Source organism: Micropterus salmoides, unplaced genomic scaffold, assembly GCF_014851395.1.
Source record: "Micropterus salmoides isolate LMB-PRFRI ecotype aquatic unplaced genomic scaffold, ASM1485139v1 Ms_hic_scaffold_9, whole genome shotgun sequence".
Taxonomy (NCBI): Eukaryota; Metazoa; Chordata; class Actinopteri; order Centrarchiformes; family Centrarchidae; genus Micropterus; species Micropterus salmoides.
The window spans coordinates 22,422,631-22,450,628 of record NW_024044681.1 but is presented as its reverse complement, the minus strand read 5'-3'; the positions used below and the strand labels follow the sequence as shown (position 1 = coordinate 22,450,628).

At 40.4% G+C, this 27,998-nt stretch overlaps 1 protein-coding gene and 1 long non-coding RNA gene across 4 annotated transcripts in view; one reads left to right on the top strand and one right to left on the bottom strand.

The window, feature by feature from the left end:
• Window positions 1-4,627, top strand: part of dchs1b (dachsous cadherin-related 1b) — an 84,060-nt gene extending 79,433 nt beyond the window's left edge. Inside the window, exons 27-28 of one of the 2 annotated variants that reach the window (XM_038708255.1) lie at window positions 32-441; window positions 561-4,627. In XM_038708255.1, the coding sequence (XP_038564183.1) occupies window positions 32-441; window positions 561-2,608 (2,458 nt within the window). In that variant the 3' untranslated portion in view covers window positions 2,609-4,627. The remainder of the gene's footprint in view (window positions 1-31; window positions 442-560) is intronic. The other variant, XM_038708254.1, reaches the window with a different exon arrangement.
• An 8,572-nt stretch (window positions 4,628-13,199) lies between these two features.
• LOC119894882 lies at window positions 13,200-18,330 on the bottom strand. 2 transcript variants are annotated; one of them, XR_005442994.1, is made up of 3 exons: window positions 18,303-18,330; window positions 15,726-15,815; window positions 13,200-13,888 (listed from the first exon to the last, which is right to left on the bottom strand). It is a non-coding gene; the product is annotated as an uncharacterized LOC119894882 (long non-coding RNA). The 2 variants fall into 2 exon arrangements; XR_005442993.1 differs by lacking the exon at window positions 18,303-18,330 and having other exon boundaries at window positions 15,726-15,955.
• Between the last annotated feature and the right edge of the window lie 9,668 nt (window positions 18,331-27,998).

The following is a 27,998-nucleotide window of genomic DNA, read 5'->3' as shown; positions in this document are numbered from 1 at the left end:
CCTTACATGTGTAATGTTCTTATGTCTGCAGGGCTACTGTTTCTGAGGATACCATCCCTGGGTCAACAGTTTTGACTTTTGAGGCCTTTGACAGTGACCTCTCTCGTGACAACTGTGGCTTTGACTTTGCTATTGCAAATGGGAATGAAGGAAATGCATTCCAGATTGAAAGCAGTGTGCGGTTCCTGGAGGGGCGGGGTTTTCAGACAGTTGGGACTCTGCTGTTGGCTGAGGGGCTTGACTTTGAAACCAAGCCACTTTACAACCTCACTGTGGTGGTGTCAGATCGTGGTGTGCCCCAGAGGAGCTCTAGTGTAGCAGCGGTGATAACCATTGGTGATGTGAATGATAACCCTCCAGTGTTCAGCAGAGCAGAATACACTGTGTCAATGAGTGAGGGAGCTGCCGCTGGGACTGAGATCATACGACTGACTGCTACAGGTGGGTGAAAGTTTTCTGTCTCTCCTCTCATCTCTCATTTTCTCTCCTTTTTTTCACAATTCTTTTCTTACATTTTCTCTCAGTTAATTTGTTGTACTCTGTTATTGTCTTTTTGGCAGACCCAGACTCAACTCCCAATGCTGAGGTCCAGTATACTATCAGCTCTGGGGATGAGGTGAACTTATTTACCATGGACCAGTGGACTGGAGCCTTGCGGCTTCAGCGAACACTTGACCGTGAGCACCAGTCCACACATATTGTCATCATCCAGGCCACAGATGGACAGGGTCACTTCGCGCTAGCTCCAGTCATTGTTGAGGTCAAAGATGTAAATGACAATCATCCGTTCTTCCCTGTGGAAGTCCTGACAGCTAGTATCAGAGAAAACCAACCAGCACACTCAGTTGTGACGGTTCTGCATGCCATAGACCATGACACAGGGGTTTTTGGCCAACTAAAGTACTACATGGTGGAGCGGTCTGGGGCTGGAAAAGACAGCTTTGCTGTGGACCAGAACTCAGGAGAGATCAGAAGCAAAAATCCCTTTGACTTTGAGAAGATCAACTCCTTTAACTTTGTAGCAGTAGCAGTAGATTCAGGCAACCACTCAGCCACTGTAACTGTACAGGTGTTTGTCACAGGCGAGGATGAGTATGACCCACTCTTCACATCCTCTGATTTCTCTTTTGAAGTCCCAGAGGGAGCTAAGAAAGGCCAGAGCATTGGCCAGGTCCAGGCAAATGATGAGGATGGAGGGGTGGATGGTATTGTTCTCTATTCTCTTCCCACCAGCTCTCCATACTTTGATGTAAACAAAACCACTGGGGTGATTTTTCTGAAGCTGGATGGTTCAGGCAGCAGTAGTAGCAGCGGCTCGGGCCGGAGCAAACGGGAAACCAGGCTGATGACCCTGGATGTGAGAGCTCACAGTCCTCTAGATGCATCACGCACTACTACAGCCCAGGTCTCCATCGATGTCACAAACACCAACTTTGGTCTGGCTGCCGATGTCAACATCCTGCTGATAAGCATTATTGCCGTGTCCCTTGGTTTTATCATATTGCTTGTGGTCATGGCTGTGGTGTTTTTCCTTGTCAAGTCACGAAAGAGGAAGAAAGCCCAGGATGCAGGAAACAGAACTGTTGCCTCAGGAACGGCTCTGCAGAAATTGGATGATTGCAACTCAGGACCAGGAGGGGAGAGGATCTACCACCAGACATTGCCAGGCTATGCTGGAGATCAGGGCGGGGCTGGTGGTGGTCCCTACACTAGGGGTGGCTCTCTGGATCCTTCCCACTCCAGTGGGAGGGGGTCAGCTGAGGCAGCGGAGGATGACGAGATCAGGATGATAAACGAGTACCCCCGCGTCGCCTCCATCACCTCATCCATGCAGGAGCACATCTCAGCCAGAGGACCAGACTCTGGAATTCAGCAGGACGCTGATCAGCTCTCTGATATCTCCTGTGAGCCTGCAGCTTTGGAGGGCAGCACCTGGTTCAAAGGAAAGAAACTTGGAGGTAGTCTCAGTGGGACTTTGCTCTCTGGCCAGCTGCCAGTCTATAGGGATGAGGGAGGTGGGTACCTCGGAGTAGGCCGCGGTCTCAACATTTCCCTCCCCAAGGATTACGCCTTCCCTGAGGATGGTAAACCTTCAGTGGATGGGTCCCTCACAGCTATCGTTGCCAGTGATGAGGAGCTCCGTGGAAGCTATAACTGGGATTACCTGCTGAACTGGTGCCCTCAATTCCAGCCTCTGGCAAATGTCTTCACAGAGATTGCGAGACTGAAAGACGAAACTGCCCAGCAGAGCCAGAACCCTCGGCAACCCTTCCAGCCCAAGCACAAATTGGATCCCAAACCTAGAATTGACCCTCCACCACTCATCACATCAGTGGCCCACCCAGGGGCCATGTCAGTTCCCCCCAAGGTCCCTGTGATTGGACGGACTTTCCCCCACTTGGCCTCACTCCGCAGGTCCCCTATCAGTCATGAGGGATCCATCTCATCAGCAGCAATGTCCCCCAGCTTCTCTCCTTCTCTGTCCCCTCTGGCAGCTCGATCTCCAGCTGTTTCTCCCTTTGGAGTCAATCAAGGGCCCTCAGCATCCATGATCAGCACCAGGGAGCCCTCACTGGACCAGAGTCCTGATCACGAGATGAGAATATGATGGAAATATTTGAAAACTATTTAAGGAATAACTTTAAGACTGACAACCTGCACAAAGCATGATGGAGCATCCTTTTGGCTGTTCTAATTCATGGAACAAAAGAAAGCAAGTGGAGGTGTCAGTTGTACTGTCATTCTCTGATACCACTGTTTTCATCGCAAGACTGAAGGCTTCACAAATGTCCGGAAAGTGTCATTTTTTTCAAGTGTCCGACCACAGGAATCTTGGACAATAAACATACCCACAAAAACACACTTAACCTTCTCCTGGTAGAATATTTGCATTCTTTAAAGTATTTGGGAATACACAAAAGTGGAATGTGTGCCTGGGTTGACAGAACCAGCCCACCCTTCCATGTCAGCAGTGACGCAGGTCTCCATGAACTGATCAGGGTTAAGAGGTGAACTGACCTCTTCATGGGAACATGCACTTACCATGCCCTGCAGTCAGAGATCCCTTAGTGTGTAGATAGATAGATGTGTAGTTTTCATGTTACCTCGCTGGCTGGCCAGAGAGCTAAGGACCTTGTTCCTCTCTTTGTGTCTGTGGACATTTTTACACTCTCGTATTAAACTCATCTTGTGGCTGCTTTTAAAATGGCCTCTGGACATGTGTGTGAATCCCATGGACAGATAAACAGTGTGTGTTCACAAAGACACTGATTCATTGAATTGCCAATGCATTACATAATGGAAGCGCAATGGAGATTATTGTTTTTCTCACCAATTAAGATGACACTTCTTTTGATTTTTACTTTTTTTTTTATATATTTTTATATGAAATTATGATTTCAGATCCAGAAATGCCATTATTCCACATGGAGAGGTTATTGTTTTTGTGTATTTGCATATATGTATATTTGTGTGTATGCACCCCATGTACTGTATGTGTCTCCTAGGTTTATAGAGACTCTTGTGACAGTTCTGATGTGAGTGAGGGGGAGACTTTTGTGTTTTTAGCATTATTTATATGAAAAGAAGACTTGCTGCCAAATTTGACAGTAAGAAACAAAGCACAGCTCACACTATGCTGTGTTGTTACCTTATAATTTTTCTTTTTTTTTTGTCAAACTGTAGATCATCCCAAATGCAAAACAGCAACTGGATGAAAACCTGTGATCAATCTAAATAAATTCCGGCTTCTCCAGCTGTTGAGCACTCTGTTGTGGTGTGCAGTTATGCACAGCAGCACATTCCCTCTGTTATTCAGGGCCAACTCAATTTGCTGATCACCTCTGTGTCTTTGAAAGAAAGTGCTTCCTAAAGTCAATCACATCCGTCAATAATTTAAATGCATATTACTGTGAAGTTGTTCATCTCAGCACAAAAAAATAACATCCCACAAATAGGCTGGGATTCTCATAGGAAAGTGGCATAACTTGGAGAAATGTAGCACATGAGCCAGACATGTTGGAAGAACAAAAAGCCTGAATGCATTAGCCCTGATGAATGTACAAGGCTTTAGCAACTAGCGCAGTATTTATTTTCCATGTTAACTCTCTGTTCTGTGCATTTCTATGATTCAGTCATGATTGTCACCGACACGATGAGGTGTTTTCAGGTTCCATGTGTTTAACTCATCATCTGCACCTACTTTTTTTCAAGTTTTAGCAATTTGCTAGTGTAACAAGGCTTCAAGAGGGTCTTTGTCCGTCTTACATGTGTATTATGCTTCTGGCCTGTTTTTAATCCTTTGGGGTAATTGCAGTTATTGGATGTCCTCTTGTTTTCAAAAGATGGCTTCTACTGTACCTCTGTTCTTTGTTCAACATAACCCTACAAATCTCCTCATGCAAAAGCTGGCAGCTGAGAGCTACACATGCCATGAGCCTAAGCCCAGCACAATGTGCTCTCGACTCATAATTATGCTGTCTCAGATATGTTTCTGTGTTGGAGGACCTCCATTTGGAGCTCCGTTTGAGATGACTGCCAGTGACTGATCAGTGGAGCAATGGCAGAAAAAAGAGCTGTATATGTATTTAAAGCAAATAATAAATTCCTACTGATCTCTTTTGACAAACTGGAGTCAGACTTCATCTTTTTTACAATTCAAGCCAAGACTTAAAGGGAAGAACTGAAACACAATTAAAGTTTTACAGTGTTTCAGTTATCTAGGCTGTGAATGGGAACTTTGAAGAGCTGGAGTTAAATTTGTTCATGTATGAGATGGCTGTTACAAAAGGGAGGGCAGACTGAGCTTTGGGCAGAATCAGAGCAGATGAGGCAATGGGCCAGAAGACAGAGACCTACATCCAGTATGGCCACCATCTGGCTTTCAAGAACAGGAAATATCCACCTGAAGGTAATACTGAGCAGCAGCCCTAGATGCAGTGTAGACTAATACAATATATTAGCATGATGTTAGATTTTTTCTTTAACATTTGGTTTGGTTGAATCTGAGGGATAACATTTTAAAGTGAGAAGACACATTTCCAACATGGCTGGAAGAGGTTAGAAGCCAAAACAGAAAAAAAAATATGAGTTAAAATTGCAAAGTCATAAAGAAAACAATAAAACATTAAATAAAACAACATTATTTGCAAACTTGACAGTAAAATTATAAATAAAATAAATAAATTGCAACAATTACTGAGGATATCTGTACATTAAACTCCTGACTTGACAAAATGTGTGTAGCTTAGTATCTCAGACATGCCAACAAGCCAAGGAACTGAAAATATGACATTTGTTTTTACTTTTATATTCTGTAAATTCTGAATTCTGATTTCCCCTCCTTAAAAAGAGGGGAAAGTATTTTTCTATCACAAGATACAGTTAAGGTTAGTCTTTAGTGGTATCGGTGAAACCTGAGATCTAGCCAACATCCAGTCAACCAGTCAGGATTCAGTACTTCCAGCTCATATAAAGGCATATGATGTTGATGTGTGTGAGTAATTGGAAAATGTTTATTTCATGTGGAGCACAGACATGTTTGCATAGCTGCTTGGGATTTCTGCCTCATTTGGTCATCACACACAGCCATGCAGTGTTTCTCTGTTATTGTTATGTACAGAAGGAGCTGGACATGGATTTTGACAAGGGGCAAGAGAAAGAGCCAGAGACAGAAGCTCATACACCAGTGAGACATGCAAGTGTTCTTAAGGAATAAAAGGTGATGGATTGCGTATTTGAAATACAAACTATTATTTGAATGTCGATTGAGTCTTTTATACATAGAACAGTTTTATATTTGTAGTCAGCTGAGTATCAGGATGATTACACATAGATATATATTTATCCTATATTATACAGACAATAGCTCATCTGGCTAATTTAAAAACATATTTACTAATCTATCGTCTTGTCTAAGAAAACAAAAGAGAAAAGCCAAAAGTTTGCTGCCCTCACTACGTTCACCTCTACACAGCTGTGTTTACAGCCTGCTGTCCCAAGACTGCTTTTGCAGCCTACTCCTTCAGTAACCCCACACAACTCCAAATAATCACGCAAACACGCGCGCGCACGCACACACACACACACACACATAGTTAGAGGCTACTACACAGTGACACACACATGGCCCACAACAATCTCCCCAGCTGATATTGGCCCAAGTCCAGCTCCTACAGGCACATACTTGGCAAGTTTTTTACTTGCAAAATCTGGGAGAAATCTGTCTGGAGCAGAAGCCTATCCCCTGGAGAAGTTGTGAGCCAAATATGAAATTCTTAGTACACTGTTTGTGTGTGTGTGTACGTGTGTGTTATTATACAGTATTGAAGTGAATCAGACAGTAGTGGTCAACTGAAAACACACAATTTAGTGCCACACATCCCACTCAACAGGTGTTGAAGTAACAATCAAGATGATACTGGAACCTCCTCTGGAACCCTTGAAATGTGTTATCAATGAAACAATGAATTTATCAAGGTTGGACCCAGAATACTCGCTTAAACATCCACTTTCTCCTATACGTTCACTTGCTTATTTGCTCTTCAAATCCATTAAAGGCCCTAAAATACACATTTTCTCAATAATTTGCTTACTCTCAGCGATGGGGCCCTAAAATAAAACAAGATATTCTGATTTCAGTATCTGCCTTGTCTGTGCTTCTTTCACTACTTGAAAAAATGTGATGTCACATACTTTTGTGCACCAGTCATGAGGCAGTTTTATTCAAGATTTGAATACGAATCTAATGACAGTTGGTGGGTCGCTTGCTTATATTACCAGGGTACTGTCAATCAAATCTGATTAAACCACCTACGCAGTTTGGATGAAGCAGAATAGTTAAGAAGGTTTTTTAAAACTTAATAACTGATGCTTTTTAAGGCATGAATACATAATGTTGTAAAAAATTCAAATTTGGGTCTTTTAACATGCTCAACATCTACCTTCTGAGTGAGCTGAGACATCGGAGAAAATTTTAAAATATCTAATTTGGTCCATGATCAGAAGGATATAAGAGGACTGTTTCACAAACAAATGAAATGGTTGTTAAAGACAATTTTACTTAATTTAACTTCAAATGACATACACAAGGTTGGATCCATTTTAATTTATCACTGTTTGCACAATACAGAATTTCAATGTAACTTTGTTGTTAAGAAAGCATCACTTTCACTGACAGCTGTTGGAATTTGTTTAATTGGAATTGCCAGAAAAGCCATCCCAAGAGTTTAGAGCAGAAGTGAAGGCTTTGGAGAAACACAATAATGTACTTTGATAAATCTTATTCTCTACAAATGTCAGTCGTGAAAAAACATTCCAAGAAAACATACTCTGTTAAAGACTGTGTTTTCTTTCCAGTGGGTCTGGGTAATCTGCAGCTGCACTCTCTGGGAAACAAGCCTGTAAACATCATATTAGACTTGGCCTACGGTATAGTTAGTATCCAGGTGCTCTTTCATTCTGACTTTGATCAGTTAAACATTATTAAATGATGATTCAGTGCATGCATATACAATGTATATCTACTAAAACACAAACTATTCATGCAGCTGTTAAGTATTTTGCACAGTACATTAGAGACACTGAACCAGTTAATACAGTATCCATGAATGTAGGTCAGTGCACAGAGAGAGAGCAAAAGAGAAAAATTATATATATTTTTAAAACAGAACAGAAATAGTAACTGCTCTGAAAGTAACAATCTTTGTTGTAACTTTTAACTGAGCTTGAAGTCCTGCAGGGATTTTCTGAGCTGCTATTTGTCAGAGAAAGAGTAAAGTTTCCATGAAGACATATTCATGAAAAACTGTTGTTTGCGGTGTCTGTTACACATGTGTTGCAATATTGTGTGGTTTTGATGTTATTGTGAAAAAGACTTAAAGCATCTGAAAGATATTAGAAATTGTGCCTGGTGGATCCTCTTCTTAGTGTCTAATTTACTTTAAAGACTTGGCTTAACCTTAATTTAAGATAAATTGACCAGCCATCCAAGATGGATGGTGTTATTGTCCATAAAATGGTTAAAAGTCAGGATATGCTCTGCTAAAATTTGAGCCCACCAACTTTATGGAAGTGCAATATCATATCGCTGGAATACCCTTCAAAAAGTCTTTCCCACTGTTTTTTTTCTGACTGCATTCACAATCAGGAGGTTGTCTATCATTTTGCATTTCACTTAATTCAAGTCAACAATGTTAAATTTCCATGTTAGGTTAGATAAGACTATCTTAATTCAAAAATCTATTCGTAGTGTCCTATTCACCCACAAATCTCTCTGAACAGATTCCCAGTACTACAAACAGGACCTGTCGAAGTTGGCTAAGGCAACTTCAGCTCCAAGGTCAGGCGGGCCCCAGTGAATCTGTTCCCCCTCTCTGGTATCCCCCACCCCAGGAAATTACCACATACGTCCCTACACACTGACTTTCAAAGGCTCTCAGCAGTACCTCTGGTGCCAAGATCCAGTTTCATGCTATTTGTCAGTTGTTATCTCTGGCAAAGGAAAAGCTTCTCCCTGTTTTCCATTGCTATGTTGTTAGGGAGATGTGTTCTGTATGGATGCATGTTGAGAGGGTGTGATGTGTGTGACCACTTGTTCCTGTTTTGTGGTCTGTTTGCACGTTTATACTGTCAGGTGAACTTCCACAAATTAACTTTTGAGAAACATTCTTGATTTGCAAAGGTAAACTGTAAATGTATGAAAACTAAGGTAACTCAAACAAATACTGAGTTAATTTCTTCCTCCCGGGTGTGCTCTGCCACTTGCGTGACCAACAGGATTCATGAAGGAAAAACAGTCGCTAGGGCTCTTCAGCTCATAGACTTTGCATTGCTATTTTTGGTGAGTTTTCACTTTTTTTCTGTGGCGTCAAGGAGACAGGAGAAAAGAGCCAGCTGAGTCAGTGTGAGCCTGGTTCTCATTTGTGCTGACCTTGCGTTACAGGTCTCCCTTACCAGTGTCACTCACACTTCACACGGCAGGAGGGAGCAGAGTGTGATGGACGGGAGAAGGGTAGAGATGACAAGGAAAAACAAGATGTCCTTGTTTGGATTTAGAAATGCAATCAGATTCTGCGTTATGGAGCCAAAACAACAGGCCAGTGTTTGAACTCTGCCACATAGTTAATTAGTGAGAAATTACAAGAATTGAAGGGAATGATTCCACTGAGAGTTTGGAGTCATTTTAGCCTCTCTGATTGCCATTTTGACAGAGTGTTTAGTGCACGTTGGTTGTACGTAGTTTTAAAATAGAACCATTAATCAAGTTTGTAAATGTTAAAAAAATAAATTGTCCTCTGGATTGCAGAGCAGAGCAATCAGTCAGCAAAGTAAAATATGAATGTATGAAAAATACAGTGTTCTCCTTCAAAAAAAATCTTATTTCCCCACAGCTCTTGAATGTTTCTGTGAGAGTGTGCAGGTGTCAAATACTCTGGTGAGAGCCCAAACATTTCAGTTTATGGTCAGTCAATCAATCTGTTGGCTTTTAGGAGGCTGAAGTACCTCATGTAAGACATGAAATATGAACTACATAAAAATCGTTCCAAGAACTCTTGCAAATGTGCAAATGTTACAGCTATGTTGGGAATTTTGGAGGGTAAACATCACATAATAAACTTAACAACAGTGACAGACCTGCTAACATTTTGGCCAGTTTATCTTCAGTTAGGGAAATGCTACACAACCAAGCTACAATATCTTAATGCTGTTACACATTCATACAGTCATATATGAAGAACATATTAGCAGCTTATGGATCTAAACACTCTGGACAGATGAATGTTTACATTTTAAGGTGAGATGATGTAGGATAAGGCACACTGAATTTACCTTCACTTTACAATACTCTTGTTAGTTGCACAAGTAGAGAAGAGCCATGAAATATGGACTGACTCAATAATTCCAGTAACACAGCAATATCCATTTACTGCTCGCCAACATAGTCATCACTGACTAATGGTTATACTAGTCAAGTGAGGCTGTGAATTTATTAAATCAAAAGTCTTGAATAAGCTACCATAGCCTTTCTCTTGACTAAAGATTATTTATTTCACAGATAATCTTATTTTTCAGAATATTCTGAGGTTGCCCACCTTATGTGTGATGAAAATTGAGTGGCCACTGGAGTAAGGCAAGTGGCAAAGCTAGGTCCATCACCAGACAGCAGAACCCTAAATACTTTCAGTGACTGCGAAGAATGTTGAGCGGTAAGCCCATTTATTCTTGTTCTGAATGTGCCATTCAACCCTGCACAGGTTGTGGTGTCGCAAGCCAACACATTACAGGGGTGGGGCACCTGTCTATTTAGTAATTATTTATTTGCATGTTGCATGAATTACGGGCCATGGTTACTAAGGCGGAGTTCAAAGGTCAAGTGGATGGCACCCAGTTGGAATGTACAGAGGAAAGGGAGGGATGCTAACTAAGCGTTTTCCAGGATTGTTCCATCGGCAAAAATCCTAATGCACTCCATTCTCTCCCTTATCCCTTCTCTCTGCTCACTCTCTTGTGTTTTCTCTCTCTCCTGAGATCTGTGTTCCTACAGCAGGAAAGCTGGTCCTGGTCCGACTGCCTGTCAGCCTGTTAGTCAGCGAGGATTGTCAGAATGTCAGTAGCAGCTTAGTCTCACAATAAAGTTTGGAGTCCTGATTTGCCTTTTTTCCCCCTTCATTTTCCTTAATTTGTTGTATCCTTCTATGTCCATGTGTCAGTTATGAAACCTCATCGTTTCTCCATCTACTTCTTTTTCTGTCACAATACTCTCCCCCTCTGCTGTTCTCTCCCAGACTCAGTTCTTCTTTGCCCGCTTTATTTGTGTCCAAAATGTGAGCCAAAGGTCTGGCAGAGATACCGAATTCTCGGCCCTCAATCAGGAAGATAGGCAGTGAGGAAAGGCAGGACAAAGGCAGAACAGGACAACAAAACGACGTCTTTTCAAAACAAAAAAGGGGCTGCACCAAGCCTTTAAAAGGGGAAAAATTGATTGTGGTGTAGGCAAAATATGTTTCACTTTACAAGCTTTTATGCTGATTTATGATTGACTCTGAGTCCAGGTTTTTCTTAGATGGAAAAATTCTATATTCTGCACAGAGCATGTTCAGCATTTTAAAACACCACAGTTGCCCATTTATTTTCCCATGGCTCTGCCTATCACGTGTACACCTGATGTTTTTCCACTGTGTGTGGAGCATGTCCCAAAGCTCTGTAGGTAGCTGACCTCTCACTGTCAAGGAAAGTCAGGCAATACCCTCTGCAGATTTCTTTCAAATAAAAACAATAATGGCAGGCTTTACTTGTGGGGGTTACAACTGGCATTCTGTCCAGATTATTTGTCTGTTACTCCTGAGCAAAAACAATGTCATGCATGTAAACCTTTGTAATGGATTCAATAAGAGCAGAGCAAATCAATGGCGACATCTGATCTCAAAGCATTCACTTATTGTTTTGCATTTGGTCATGCACAGAGAAAACAATAGCAGAGAGTAGTTTCTCACCAGAGTCACAGTGTTGTCTGAAAGATCCTTTTTAATTAACTTCCCATTTTAATCTCCCATGAATGTAATCTGACAATACGTTATTCAGAGAACTCAAGCCATGCATAATTTGTTTCCAGTAGGGGAACCAGCTTGCTGTGCTGTTTTGTGGCAACTCCTGTTGACTTGGTTCTATTATGATTCTTCTCTGATTATTTTATTTATTCGAATGTAAACAGCTTCTGTCTTCTGAACATGTACATCCACAGCTTGGCTGTCATGTGCCCGCCAGCCTGATGCAAGAGTCTCTCCATGAGGCTGAGAGAAGCACAGCTGTTTTATGCTTGGATTATGGTGCATGCGCTCGGATACAGAAGCATTCAAAAGTTAGATTACCAGAGACACAGTAGTCCCCCCTGTAATCATCATAATTCACAAATGTATTATTTACTGATAACAGACCATAATTAGCATAAGGCGGAGGAACCCAGATACTGTTCTCTACTTTTTTAACTTTGAATATCCAATCCCTCAAAATCAGACAGTATAAAATAATGAATCACACCACATGAAGCTTAACTTTCAAAGTAACTAATTTTTTTTATAATGATTTGCATTCTATATTACTTTTAAATTACAGCTAAAATGTACAGGTCTCTGTTGGAGCATTTTTTTTCCTCTCTTGCTTCCTTTTTGTTATGGTACTTTATTCATGATCTCTCTCTCCTATTTCCATCTTTCTCCAAACCATGTCTCATATGAATTACATTCATATGCAACTATTCTGCAGCATCGATTTATATTCAATGGCATTGCCAGTGCAGGAAGTAGTGTGATGTTCATACAACGAAGAGCAAGAGTGAGATGTCTGTACAGCACCAAAGTAACAAATTCAAGGTAGTTTAAGACATTAACCACACTTCAGGCACCATGCACAAATTCAGATTTCTTTGTGATTTTGGCAATCTCTAGAATTTCTAAACTGATCTAAATGTTTGAAATTATGTATGAAAATGAAACCATATCATTTGAAAGTACACATACTGTGAGTTTCATTGTCAATTACAGAAACATTTTATGACATGCAGAGATTCAACATGTTTGTTATGTAACAAAATGAATAATTGTTGTTTTGACACTCTTTACAGATCATATGTGTTTCCAAATGTTCTCCCCCCAACAAAAGAATCTCAGCAAACTTCCTGTGGCTGATTGGGGAAGAACCGCTCCATCTTTCTGTCTTCAGTACAGACTAGTCTTTTAGCTTCAGATGAGTCTGCCCAAAGTGAAGAAGTAAAACAGGGAATTAGGGAGTACTTACAGTAAGAGGGAGATCAGTTGTATGGAACTTTTTGGCCAAGAAGAGACGTGGAACAGGCTTATCATTGAGACAAGCCAACTGCCTGTCGTTTCAGCTTAAACCATCGGACTGCTTAAGCACCCTAGGCATGAAAATTTAGCTCAACACTTTGTTTAGATTAAGTTGGAGGGAAAAGTATTGCTAAGCAGCATGGCTTATGTCCACATTATTTGTACTTAAATAAATTAACTCCAAGTCTAGTGGGTTTTTTGACAGATACGCTTGCAGCAACGTCATGGTCTTCTGCAGAATGACAGCTGAGGAGATTGGGGACTGATTTGATTTAGTAGCTGTGGCAATAAAATATATGATTACAATATATGATCATTTTGATGTACTGAGAAAAAACTTGCATACATTTCAATGGTTCAAATGTTATATTATTATTTATGTGGTTTATATGTATATTGCACCATTTAAAACTACATTGGTTACATTGACAGTGATGGCATATATCCCAAAAGTAAATTGTACAAATTGATTGGTCAGTATTAAAGCAATTACCATAAGGCAGAAATGACAACAAATGTTGGAAGTGTGAAGTGTTCAGACATCCTTAAAATGTTTAAATTGGATTGTTTCTATCAGCAAAATCACAATGTTTCATTATTGCGACCATTTTGTGGCCTCACATGTAGAATTTCTGACAATTCAATCGGGCATTTGGGATTTGCCAGTCTGAAGGCCAATCAACAGTGAGTGAGTAGGTGTGGGCATGATTCATAGGCACTGAGCCCAGGTTAGTTCTGAGTATAAGCAAAGCACACATTTCTTTGTTGTTGGTTGTTTCTATGTCATTATTGTATTGATGCAGGTACGACTGTTGATACATTAAAATGTGGTACCACCTTTAAGAAAATCAGCAGGGAACCATAGTGGTCCAGGGTGCTTTTCATATAATAAATCACTACTGTAAGTGTTTTGTTTGAAGGCACTGAGTCACTACAGCTGCCAGTAGTAGTAGTAGCTGAGTCAGGATACTGTGGCTCCTGTGTTTGATTATAACCCAGTGTCTCAGGGCTCCACACGTCTCCCAGGGTGTCTCTACAGGCTGTTTCTGTGAGGAAAATAAAGGAAAAAAGGACAATGTGTTTTGGCCCGCATGAGTAATGAAACCACATTTCTTCTCTCTTGCACGGAAAGGAGGAAAGGAGAGAGAGAGAGAGAGAGAGAGAGAGAGAGAGAGAGAGAGAGAGAGAGAGAGAGAGAGAGAGATTGTGACACTGCAGGGATGTAAAATCATATAAATTAACTAAATCTTGGGTTTTCCAAAAATGTGTTTTTCTGGCTGATAAAAACCTGGATTACTTTCACTGATTTATAACAGTGTTGAGCTGTGCGTGATACTTATTCCGCAGCTTTTTACGTCCCTGAAAGGTCAAAATGTCCAAATGGATTGTCCCAGTCAAAGTGGGTGGTGTAGCTGCAGAAAAAAAAACTGGTCACATTTGAAGGAGGTTGCTTTTTTTGTTTTACTCTTATGAATGGTGGAATTCTGGAAGAATTGGTCTGGCGTCTTAACCGATGACAGCTCAAGACCACATAATAGAGATATCAAGCATACTGAGCAGTGAATGATGAAGATTTATGTGGGCGTTGTGGATATCTTCGAGGTGTCCCCCATGGATCCCACATTTCCTGTCATGTCCAGAAAGTAGACTCCCTCCACAACCTCAGCATGAGAGTTCACACTCATCACTGCCACCTCCCCCTGTGTCCATTGCTGCTAACTCCCTTTACCTCCCCTCTCCCCAAACTCTTATAGTTAGATTTAGATAGATGCATCTGGGTATTGCACCTTTCCAAAGCCCCTTTCTATCATACTTACAGTGCACTGTCATATTGAATTATATCTAGTGTGGAAAAACACAGGCCAAAACACTTGCTGATTGAGGAAAAACAAGGGCTGGCTTAGTCTGACAGCGGGGAAGGAGGCAAAAAATGTAATGTATTTTTACAAGTCACAGTTGGTTTGACTTGTTATTATCTGCCTCTTATTTGCTGCACTCGCTTGACGCTAGTTGGTTTCTTCTTACCCATATTTGTTTCTGAGTTTTTACACAATTAAAGGTGGTGCCGGTCAGTGCTTCAAGGATTGTATTCCAGCAGTGTCAATGTGAAAGATGGCTGCACAGTAACTCTTATCCCTGGAAAGACAGGGGAGATTTGGACATAGGCTTCGTTGGCAAAATCATTAATAAGCAAAAACATGACTTTGTGCCAGGGGAATGAACACACAGTGCACAGAGGTTCATGTAACTTTTATACTTGATTAAACCATGTAGGTCATGCTGACATGGAGAAAATTGAAAGAATACTCTTGTGAACCCAATTTCTTCCCTATAAGGTCTCACGAAATCACATACATTTAAAGGTATATTTAGGATTTTGATTTATGGTTACAGTCCAGGTCTTAAGACAGGTGACAAGTAGGAATTTTCTAAATTTTAGGCTCTTGCAAATTACAGGATAACATTTACTGGCCCTCCATGGTGACGTGCTCTATATTCCACAGAAAGATGAAGAGAAGGCATGAACTTGAAAATCCATTGTTACAGCCAAGTCAGGGCACCATTTGTCTTTTTCATTCTGCGGTTTCCAAGCGTTTTTAGAGCAACATCCAGTTTTCTCTGACAGCCCTGTTACATTCTTTCCTGCTCTCTCTGTTAAACAGCAGTCAGAACACCAACACTCAGCACATGCGGTTGCTATTTGTAGACATACTAGTAAATACAAAACACTATCTTCCCTCGGATTTCAGAGGATCTACAGGGGGGATTTTTGACAGAAGGCAAGTTTGTTTTTTTCACCCACCCCTTAGTGCTGAACCTCCTCCTCTTTCTCTCGCTTCTCCTGACCCCTGCTGTGTGAGTCGTCCAGGTTGTAAAGGATACGGTTTGTGGCTGCACATAGCTCCGATGAACTGAATTCCTGGCAGCGTGGCATGTCACTCGGAGGAACAGTAAGATGTCAAGACCAGCGAGCTACGAAAGAAGGAGGGAGAGAGAGGGGAAAAAAACATTAGCCCAAGAGATTGTGTACTGGAGTAAGATGGATGAGGTGAGAATTCCATTTCATTACAGAAGCCGCTCAGAGTGAAACAGTTTAGTTTTTTTACTCTTTTGACATAAACATAGTGTTTTGCTTACAATGAAGGGGGGCAGACATGGGGATGGGGGGGCACAAACAGACAGCACAGAGAAAGGACAACACCAACACACGCAAGAGAAGAGGGATGGAAGGTGGGGACAACAGGGAATAGCAGAGGGAAACACCAATTGAAGAAAGCAACGAAACCTGCAATCGAACAGAGAGGGGGGCTTGGGGAGGAGAAAAACAAACAAACACACAAACAAACAAACACAAACAAACAAACAATAAAAATAATAATAACAGTAAAAGACAACCAGCCGAACAGCAGCAATAAACAGCTGACATAGTAAGACAACTAAGAGAAAAATGAAAACAAGAAACAGTCACGCACAATAAATAAGCAACACAACACAGCCACGAGAGCTGGAATAATAACAATTCATTTAAATAAGTAACTGAAAGAAAAGCATCAGGAATAATTACCAGGGGCAACCTAAATTTGTTTGTGTCTATGTGTGAGACTGTGTGTGTCTGTGTGCGTGTAGGTGAATGTGTCTGTATGTGTGTGTGTACATGTGTGTGCGCATAAGCCTGTTAAAGAATGTAGTTGTTAGTGAGAGTGGGACGCCACGACTGTGCCACACCGACCCCAGCAACAGGCAGGCAAGAACCCCAGTAGCCAACAATGAACATGTGTAACACGTCTTGTACTAATGGTTTACCAGTACAGTGCGTACTGATGCATACATAGGTAACTACAAGGGAACAAGATAAAAAAAAATGACCCTACTTCTCACTTGATTTATTGCCTCAGTAAACTCTTTCCTAATGAATTTATGGTCTCAATTGTTAGTTTCAAGTCTTCTTCAATATAGCATGATGTTGATTTTGTAAATGACTGTCCCATTTAAAGTAAAATAGACGAGTGGCTACTTTGTCATTGACAAGTCACTACTACTGCGAACTGTAAATCAGGATAGAGGTGAATAGTATCCACTGTACAGTTTCAACTTGCCATGAATGTGTTTTTGGGTGCTGCCTGTGTTTTTGTCTAAGAACTTGGAGCCTTCCATAGTGTGTTTTCAGTTTGGTCATCTAAAAATGTCCAGCGGGTGGTTGTACAAAAAGACACTCTAAAGAGTTGGCTGTTCATTTTTTTTCTGGTAAGTGCATTTTAGTTTTAAGCCAGTTTTTCTCTAGCCAAAATTAGCATCCCAATTAATACCATAGTTAATGAGAATTATGGATGCACCTTACTAACCAAGCTAGCTAGCGCCACCCTCTCCGAATATTGTCGTTTCTGGTTCCAAAAACCCAATGCCAAACTTGAGGCTTCAAAACAATAGTCCACAAACCAATGGGTGATGGCACAGGCATTAGAACCACTTCTTTTATACAGTCTATGGATGTATCACATCAACAGCATAATTACAAATAACTGACTGAACAAATATCTCAAGGCATAAACCATTCATCCCATACACAAACAAATCTAATAATTATAATTTTTTGCCTTGAAAAATGAAAGAAGCTCTTATCTTGCTGTGTAGTGCGCGTATGCTGAGACTTTTGGGTCAGACGCTGACAGCTTTGCTTTAGAATTGCAGAAGATAGCAGTTAATCATCACTGATATGATCACATCACCTGTACAAATACAGAAAGATAAATCTGCCTCATGGCTAAAATGGGCAAAATTATTTAGCCATGCATGACTTTTACATCGTTACAGAGACCTGCCATATCAACAACCCGGATCAAGCACTTGACAGTTGGTCCATGTTCCGAGCTGTCAGCGCAAAGACTCCGGCAAGATGAGAGGAAGTGGACTCTGTGTTTTACATCGATGATGCTTGGTGCTCAAACGCAGTTTGAAAATTAGCTTTGTTAAACGTTAGGTCTTTGGCAAGAAAAACATTTTTAATCCATGATTTTATAATCACTCACAATCTTAATTTCATGTCTTTAACTGAAACGTGGTTGGACCAAGATAACAGTGCAGCTGTCCTTATCGAGTCTACCCCTCCCAACGTCAGTTTCATGAGTGAAGCTAGAGTGCATAAGAGAGGAGGTGGAGTTGCCATTTTGTTTAATGACTCCCTCCAATGCAAAAAGATGTCTTATGGGAATTTTGCTTCTTTTGAATATGACTCTTGACTCTTCAGCTGAATACCTCTTCTTGAGCTATTTTTCTAAATATCTACAGGCCCCCTAAATACTGTCCAACTTTTTTGATGACTTTGGTGAACTGCTGTCTTTAACTGTGTGGTTATTGTTGGTGAACATCCATGTTGACAACCCCCAGGACAGAGGGACTAAAGAAATGTGTTGTGTTCTTGATAATTATGGACTGACCCAACATGTGACAGAGCCCACTCACAATAAGGGGCACACTTTGGACTTAGTCATCTCCAAGGGTCTGGACATTTCCAAGGTTGTGGTGACTGATGTTGCTCTCTCTGATCATTCCTGTGTTTTCTTTGAGAGTGCTATCTGTGTGCACACAAATGTACAAACAGAGGTAATCACAAAACAGCATATCACTGAAAACACTAGTGAAAAATTTACTGAGGCTTTCTCCTCGACACCCGCCCTCTCACGTGTCTCAGTCAATGAGCTTGTAGATAATTTCAGTTCTAAAATTACAAATGTTATTGATGCCATTGCACCAGCCAAGGTGGTCTCTGGTAAGAGAAGATCTCAATTGCGAAATGCCACGCTGGTTATAACTCAAAAAAGACAGTGTCGAAAAGCTGAATGCAGGTGGTGGAAAACAAATCTCCAGGTTCATTATGACATCTATAAAGAGAGACTTCGCATTTATAAATTAGAACTGAGAAATTCAAGGCGGTCCTTCTTCTCTGACATCTCACCAAAAACACTAATAATGCACATGCCTTGTTTGCTACTGTCGACAGGCTAACTAACCCTCCTGTGTCTGTAGCCTCTGACCTTCTATCCACTAGAGCCTGCAATGAATTTTCCTCCTTCTTCACAGACAAAATTCAAACAATTAGACAAGCAATCAGTGCCTTCATATCAGGTACAGGTTATGTTCTGTCCCTGTGTCCGCATAAAAACAATTCACATAGCATGTGACAATTTGATTCTATTAACCATAAAAACATGGAGGACATAATACAACATCTGAAATCCTCTTCATGTTGCCTTGATATTCTGCCAACAGGTTTTTTCAAAAATGTGTCTAAATGCATGGCCTCAGATCGACTACAAATTGTCAATTTGTTCTCCTCTCTCAGTATTTTTCCCAAAGGCCCTGAAAACTGCAGTCGTTAACACTATTAAAAAAGAGCAATCTAGACATGTCACTAATGAGCAATTATAGGCCCATATCAAATCTCCCATTTTTAAGTAAAATCATTGAAAAAGCTGTTTTTCAATAGCTCTGTTACGTTCAGTGGTGGTTATGGCAGAGTTGAGCAATTTGGAGGACTCAAACGCAGGACACGTAGGCTAGCAGGTAAAGTTCAGATGGTTTATTCCAAGCAACAAAAAGCGAGCACACCTTCAAACTGAGTGGCTGATGACAAAGTCCAGAAACACAAAAGCTGTCCAAACAGAAATCCAACGGTGCAGGGAAACACAATGAGTAGGCAGCCAACGAGGGATCATAACGCACATAGAAAGTAATCAGCCAACAAAGACAAGACAGAAACACCAGGTATATATACACACACACATGGAGTAACGAGTAGGGCGGGAGCAACACAGGTGACAGAGATCAGGGTTAATGAGGGACAGGCAGGCAGGCAGAGAGAGAGGCAGAGAAAGGAGAGAGAGCGACACACAGGCAGAGAGAGAGAAGGGGAAAACAATGACAGACATGCAGAGGGATCACTGGGGTAACAGACAAGACAAGGTTACTGAATACTAGACAAGCAGACATGGGGCAGAGAGAATAACCAATAAGACAAACACACATGTACAATGAACAAGAACTCAAAAGGAGAATACAGAGCTAAAGTACAAAGGAGACTAGACCCAAAATAATGTAGACAAGGAACCTGAAGTAAATACTAAAACAAGAACCAAGGTGCAGGAAGAAGAACTAAGATGAGAGACAAGACTACCCTAAAACATGGAGATAAGACTAAGGACTAAGACAGACCATAATGAGAAAATACAGAAGAACATAAGGAAAACACTAAACATGAACTAAAGCACAGGACCAAGTACTAAAATGAGCGATAAGACAGTTACAAAGAAAACCTTAAAGCGAATGAGCCATAATAAACTAGACTACAAAACTCCAAACCCTGACAATATCAAATAAACACAGGAAAAATAACAGCACAAAACCAAATCCTAACAAGCTTAGTGCTTTCTTGGCACTAAATAACTGTTTTGATGCCTTCCAGTCAGGTTTTCGACCACACCACAGCACTGAGACGGCTCTTGTTAAGATCTTCACTGACATCCATTTAAACACTGACAGTGGCAGAATTTCAGTCTTAGTATTATTGGATCTCAGTGCTGCATTCAACACGGTCGACCACAACATATTACTAGACAGACTTGAAAACTGGGTTGGATATTCTGGCACAGTACTAAACTGGTTTGAATCCTACTTAAAGGACAGGGACTACTTTGTGTCTATAGGTAATTACCCATCTGAGCTGACAAAAATGACATGTGGAGTTCCCCAAGGCTCCATTCTGGGGCCTCCTTTGTTTAACATTTACATGCTTCCACTGGCTCAGATTATGAAAAACAACAAAATATGTTACCATAATTATGCGGATGACACACAGATTTACATAAACATTTCACCGAGGGACTATGATCCCATATGGGTGCTGAGTAACTGTATTGAACAGGTCAATGATTGGATGTGCCAGAATTTTCTTCAATTAAACAAAGATAAAACTGAATTTATTGTTTTTGGAGCCAGGGAGGAACGATTAAAAGTCGCTCGACTTCAATATGTAATGTTAAGAACCACAAATCAAGCCAGAAATCTTGGTGTAGTCATGGACTCAGACCTGAATTTGAGGAGCCACATTAAGACAATTACAAAGTCAGCCTACTATCAACTGAAGAATATATCAAAGATTAAAGGACTTATGTCTCAGCAAGACCTGAAAAAACTTATCCATGCATTTATCTTCAGTCGACTCGACTACTGTAACAGTGTCCTTACAGGGCTCTCTAAGAAATCCATGAGACAGCTGCAGATGATTCAGAACGCTGCTGCTAGAGTCCTCACTAAGACCAAAAAGGTGGATCATATCACTCCAGTCCTGAGGTCTTTACATTGGCTTCCTGTATGTCAAAGAATTGATTTCAAAATCCTGCTGTTAGTTTATAAAGCACTAAATGGTTTAGGGCCAAAATACATTTCTGATCTTCTGCTTCGTTATGAACCATCCAGACCTCTCAGGTCATCTGGGGCAGGTCTGCTTTCTGTCCCCAGAGTCAAAACTAAACAAGGAGAAGCAGCGTTTAGTTATTATGCTCCGTATATCTGGAACAAACTCCCAGATAACTGCTGGTCTGCTGAAACTGTCAGTTCTTTTAAATTAAGACTGATGACTTTTCTTTTTACCATTGCTTTTAATTAAATATTTATATTAAATATTTCTTTTTACTACTGCCTTTAACTAGTAGATTGATAACTTACACTACACTGTAACTTTTACTGTCCTGTTTTCTTTTTCTTTGTTTTTAGCTTTTTACCATTGCTTTTATTTAAATATTTACACAGTGAGAAATGAGTAGGTAATTGAGTGAAAAGATAATGAGAGTGAGATTGAACAGAGTGAAGGAAGTGGTCTTAAATCTCGCGCCCGAGTGATTTGTAGGAACCTCTGTCCACCTGTAAATGCGCTAGTGGGTCCAGAGTATAACTGGATCAAAGTGGCCTGCGGACAGACATGTCCTGGTTTCTCTGTAGTTTTTGGAGTTTCAGTGGACCCAAGGATTGCTATGGACCCCAGTACAGACTAGCTAGAGACAGTAGATTAAGTGTACTTCTCTGTTTATTCTCTTTTCAAAATAATTGTAACTCAGTTATTTGCTCAACCTCTCAGCTTATTTTTATTTTCCATTTAACTCTTTTAACCCTGATTGTACACTGCACTGTAACTTTTATTATATTTTAATGTGTATTTTTTCAATTTCCCTATGTTGCTTATAAACTTTTTTATATTTCCCTGTTGCTTTTATGTTTTATGTAAAGCACTTTGAATTACCTTGTTGTTGAAATGTGCTATACAAATAAACTTGCCTTGCCTTGCCTTGCCTTGCCTTGCCTTGCCTTGCCTTGCCTTGCCTTGCAGTCAGGATGGACGCAGTTTCCAAAGTGTCAGACTGTTTATTGTGAAGATGAAACTTTCATTTTATCATCTTGTTGCTGCTGTTTACATTCACCCTAGAATCAAATTAAAAAATTGCAATGTGGAATGTTTGGTGTGTATACATGTATGTATATAAATAATTGTATATATTGTTTTATTTTATTTTATATGTTATCATATTTTAATATAAGCCTACACTTAATTAAATGTTGTGTGTGTGGCATGAAGGAACTACAAATTTCATTTCGTTATGCAGCCTTGTGCTGTGTAATGACTAATAAACACCCTTGTACCTTGTACCTTGTATATTTCCACCTATATATTAGAATACCTGCAGTGTGCTTTTTGTGTATTGTATGCTTCATTGAGTGCTTTCTAATACAAATTTAATTAGTATGCTGTCAGTGTAGACTTACATGTTTCAGGGCATACTCTATACTATACTATAAGAATTGTTGAGGTGTAAGCTACGCCTACAGTACAGTCGTGCAGTCATTTGTTACATGACCACATCTCGAAAAAAACTCACATAAGGCTAATGTTAAATTACCCATGTAAAAATATTCTCTAATGTCAATTATAGTACAGATTATAAGTTGAGTTGAGTATAAGTTTAAAAAAAGACAAGTAGTACAACTTTAATTGTTTTCGTTGGTTTGAGTATCAGAATTATTGCTCAAGATATTCCCTTTATTAACAAGCCTTCTCTTCTATTAAATGACTTAAGTACTGCATCTTTTAAATGGTAGAGGAGAGAACAGCCAAACGCAAGGTTGGCATCACACAGATTCTGGCCCTTGACATGGAAAAAAGATTGAGGGTGGAGGACAATGTAATCCTCGGGGCAGCAGACTCTCAGATTTGTAAAAAAGGCATACCATGAGGTAGATACTTAAACTTGTTCCAAGTCGACCGACCTCGTGAACAGTATAGCGTGTGAAAAGAGTTGTTCTGCATGAGTTCAGACACACAGCAGCAGAACTGCTTTTTTCTTGTGCTCTTGTTTTCCACTGAATAATGGGCATATGGGAGGCTGCTCACAGAAGAATAGCTTGTGCCATTAATCACTGGCTAAAAATAAAACTTACACAAGCACAGCTCTAAGTGATGGAGAAGGTGACCAAAACAGTGACTCTAGAGAGTCCAGCAAGAGATGTTGAATAGTTTAATAATTCCCCACACTGTACATGTGGGTCTGCCTTTGTGTGCATATGGCTATACAATGCACATACAGTAAACGTGTTTCAAAGAGCCAAACTGTACTCCGAGACTATCACTCATGGACCAGCCTGTGTGTGTTTGGAGAATCCAACAAGCGCTGATTGTACTTTATTTACAGCCAGCTATGAATACATATACAGATCTTTTTACAGTCAACTCAAAACTGAAGGCAGGCTTTGAGACACACACTCTTCACTCTCAGGCCTGTTAAATGAACGGGAGTGGGGCTTGCCTGTCAGATGGGGGACGTAGACAGGAGACATATCATAGAAACTTGTGCTCTGACTTGCACGCTTTGTGCAGCTTGATGCCAAAGTGCATTGTGCATTTACACAAAAATAAATACTATGTTTTGTTATTTGCCTGACTTTGCTTCTCAGGGTCACATTACAGATGTACATGTTGCAAACATCATTCTTGTCATCTAGGGGTGGGGGTGGGGTAAACTGCCTCAGCATTGTAAGCTGTTACTGTAAGTTATTGTGCGCCAGTCCAGCAACACTGTCAACTGACCTCTCATGTACCTCAGTCAGCATTGTTTAGCTGCAGTGTTGAGCCAAACATCTTATTGTTTTTGCTTTTGAGGTTTCTCTCACGCTCACCCTGTCACTGCGGAGGGTCTCTCCAATACCACTGAGCTGACCTCACACAGCGAACTCTGGCTTTGTTATGGCGCATTATGCTCCCTGCACATCTTTGTACACATTGCAGGGAGTGCTCAGATGTCTATGTCCAAGTGCGCATATCTACCTTCTTATAAGCGCAGGCAGGATTTGTGCGTATGTCCCTACCTGTGGTTCAAAACCTCATGTTGAAGGCCCAGAAACACAGGTTGAAGGAAACTGGAATGGGCTCAGAAACAGCGAGCAGAGCAAACACAAATCCAAGACTTCAAGTGGAAACTATTCCAGACTGAAGTCCCATCTGCTTTCACTTTAGAGTCTGAGTCTAAACTAAATAAAGATCCCTCCTGAAAACTTTTATTGCCCTTCTCTCTCTATCCATCCTTCTCTGTAGTCTGAGTCATTTTCTATATCTCCTATACCTAGCACAGATTCTCTTTATTGTTATTTTGTTGGAGCTTCAGAGAGATGACTCAAATGTGAGCGGGCTGGACTGTATTTAACACCCACCCTCCCCTCCGGTTGCAAATAAAACTGCCCCATAGTGTTATTAGTTAAGATTTCCCCTGTAAAGGACCGATCCGATCCATCTCATATGTTACACTTGGGTTTATTTTTTATTGATGTGTATTGAAATCAGTTTTACCTTCTTTTCATCTAAAAAGTTGTCTCTGCCTTGTTGTAAATATTAGCGCATATCTGATGACCAGTCTACGTGCTTCCTGCTAACGTTTTTTTCTGTTCTGGATGATGCAATGTTATTTTGGTGAGTATGACAAATAAAATGACTTTGAATGACTTTGATTGCTGGCTGTCCAATATGAATGAACTGTTCTACTTTTGAGGAAAACAATTATGAAGTGCAAATAGTTAAGGCTCCTTGAGGGGAGGTTAAAAAACTATTAAAAAAAAAACGTTGTTTGTAAAGTCAGTTTATTTTCATGTCTTTATACAGTCAGTATTTGTGCGTCCATGTGTTCCATCATTAGACATGGCCATTTGCCATGTCACTTCCTATACGAAACATTAATTGATAAACATGATATGAGAAAAGAGAGGGAGTAAGACAGATGCCAAAAAAACATCTGAATATGAACAAAGAAAGCATGTTTTCTGAGACAAAGGCATGATTTACCATGCCTTCATTTAAGTGCCTTGAAGATGATCATTTAAGTAAAATATTATTCTCTTCACTGTTGTCTGATGTTGCATTATATAAATGCTTTTGTCTCTGATGGCAAGACAGCATTTATCAAAGAGACATATGTTTTTGACTTTGTGCACTTCCCAGCAGCGCAAACAACCACAGAGTAGCACAGCAGCATTAAATATTCCAATCAATTTGACAAACAGAATTGTTGAATGCAGTCTACACTTACAAGGCCCTACCAAAATGAATAGTTACCACACTAAACCAAGGCAATCTGACTGAGTCAACACCACAATTTTGAGTCTCATTAAATTCTCACTGGGATAAAAAGCACAGCAGCTCTACTGCTGCTGGAGGTAGAACTGTGTGAATCCACGCTTAAGTATCTCTCTGTTCAACGTCAACCAAGGGAGCTCCTACACAGTGAATTATATCCATCTGCTAATGTCATTCCAGCATGCTGCTTTCCCCTGCCTCTCTCTGCATGGTATGGTTTGGATTGTCACACTCTGCAGCCAATGCAATCACTGGGCTAACTCCAATATGCTGTAGGCTGTAGCCAACGGTTCTTGTTTGTCTAAGCAAACACTGTCCATTTTTGATGTTAGGTTTGTTTGAATTTCAAATAACAGACAACAAAGGGAGGGTTTGGTGTTGTTGGGCATTGAACAAAGACTTCATCCATATAAATAATTTGTAAAATGAATGAAACACTCCTTACATTAAGTCTACACAGATCTGGAGAAACATGTTCTGAACAAAGGGATGATGATGAATTTGGGGCTGACCACATATCCCAAAGAGACATTTACTGTATGTTTATCGGGAGGTGATTCTGTTTGCTGATATGCAGTCTGACTGGCTGTCTCTGGCTTGGTATTACAGGTCTTCTCGTCACATGTGACCACATGGTGCTGGAGACATTGACGGGCAGGCATCTAATTCTTCCCATGGGAGTCTAACCAGCCACACAAGGTGCATGAATAAGTCATGAAGTAATCTTTTTGTCTGAGGTGACACTCCTATTCCTGACTGGGCTCCCTTTCTTTTTCTCCGCTTCTCGCTTATTTAAATTCAAAAAGAGAGCCACTCTTCGTTAAAGCAAAAGTAGCCTGTGCATCTTAGGTTCAGGTTTTCTTTTAAGAGATGCACACTTGCCCTTCTCCTTCCCTCTCCTCTATTTCTCCTTTGGGTGCTCTTGCGGTGAAGTGAGCAATTTATTCATCTATTGATTTACTTGTTTGTATGTTAGCCACATGTGAGGGGGGAGGATTTCTCTGTGGGGTTCTCGGCTGGCTAGGGTGAGCCCAGGTCTGGCCAACCGAGTCAGACTGAATAGATAACTTAGTCCCCTCTGAAAAACACAGAAACATGTAGAACGAAGTGACAAATGATGAGAGTGTATCAATAATGAAAGGAGAAATTCTTGCCTTGTTTATCACTTTTTATTCCATTTGTTTATTAAGGGACTGTTCCAGTGAATTTTGTTTAATTCTGTTTGTTGCTTTGCGTTTTATATTTCATTGTTCCTCCAGGGAACAAGAGCTGCATGATGTGGGTATTGAGGTCAAAGGTCAAGTGCTTAAGCGGGGTGAGAAAGGCTTCAGGGATGATTAACTATGAGAGAAAAGAAAACAAACTAAAACGGTCACCGGTCACATGCCTCTTGGAACTAATTTATGTATAAAATGAGCAGAAAGTCAGAGAAAGGATTAACCACCTCAAAGTCCAGAATGCAGCATGACTGAAAAAAGGCCTAGTATGTTTTTTGGGGGGGTCAAATACCAGAAAGAGCCTCACACACCTGACTTTTCCTGTCACACATGCTGCCTTCAATGTATGGGATAATCTTCTTTTTTTTTAAACTCAACTACGCAAAAAAACTGAGAATATGAGGACACAATCAGTGATAATGGAGAGTTTTTTAGATTAGCATTGGCTTGGATTTGTCTGTGAGATCTTTGAAGCCATTTTGTAAAACAGCAACATAAAACAGATGCATATTAATTTTACCATCGGGAAAGCAGTTTCTACATACTAGAAATGCTCTGTATTTGTATAGCACCTTTCTAGTCTTTTCGACCACTCAAAGCACTTTTACACTACATCTGCATTCACCATTCACTCACATTCATATACTGAGTGTAAGTGCTCAAACAGAAACGATTAACGGGCAACCCGCTCTACCTCCACAGCCACCCCTAGAAATCAACAACCATCTACAGCCTCTTCAGTTAGTTTGTGAGACAACATAAACATATTAGCTGGGACAATGTCAAAACCTGATGCAATATAGAGCAAAAGTCAGAAATGTATTTATTTCACCAGCACTTTGTGTCATATTATATTTTGTTGCTATGTGATTAAATTTATCTAAACATTTGCCAGCCTCCTGTCATTCAACAGATAAAATTCTGCATATAACGACAAGCAAAAACACAATTTCAGTAAAAAGAAAAAAATTTTTTGAACAAGCAAAATAATATGAGCTTGACAGGAAGAGTTGAGAATGAAATATACAATCAGGAGGTAGTAAATCTGGGGTATATAAAACATGTGGAGTATGCTTCTGGTGTGTGGCATGGCTGTGTGTGTGACTGTGTGTGAACACAAATGTAAGCTGGCCACAAATCTGCCCAGGCTAACATGCAGTCATAGCAAAAACTGGACTCATCAGGCAACATGTGTATCGTTTTGGGTGGAAATGTTTTGCCAAGTGTGACTCAAAAGACTCAACACAACAAAACCTGTTTCTCATATTTATG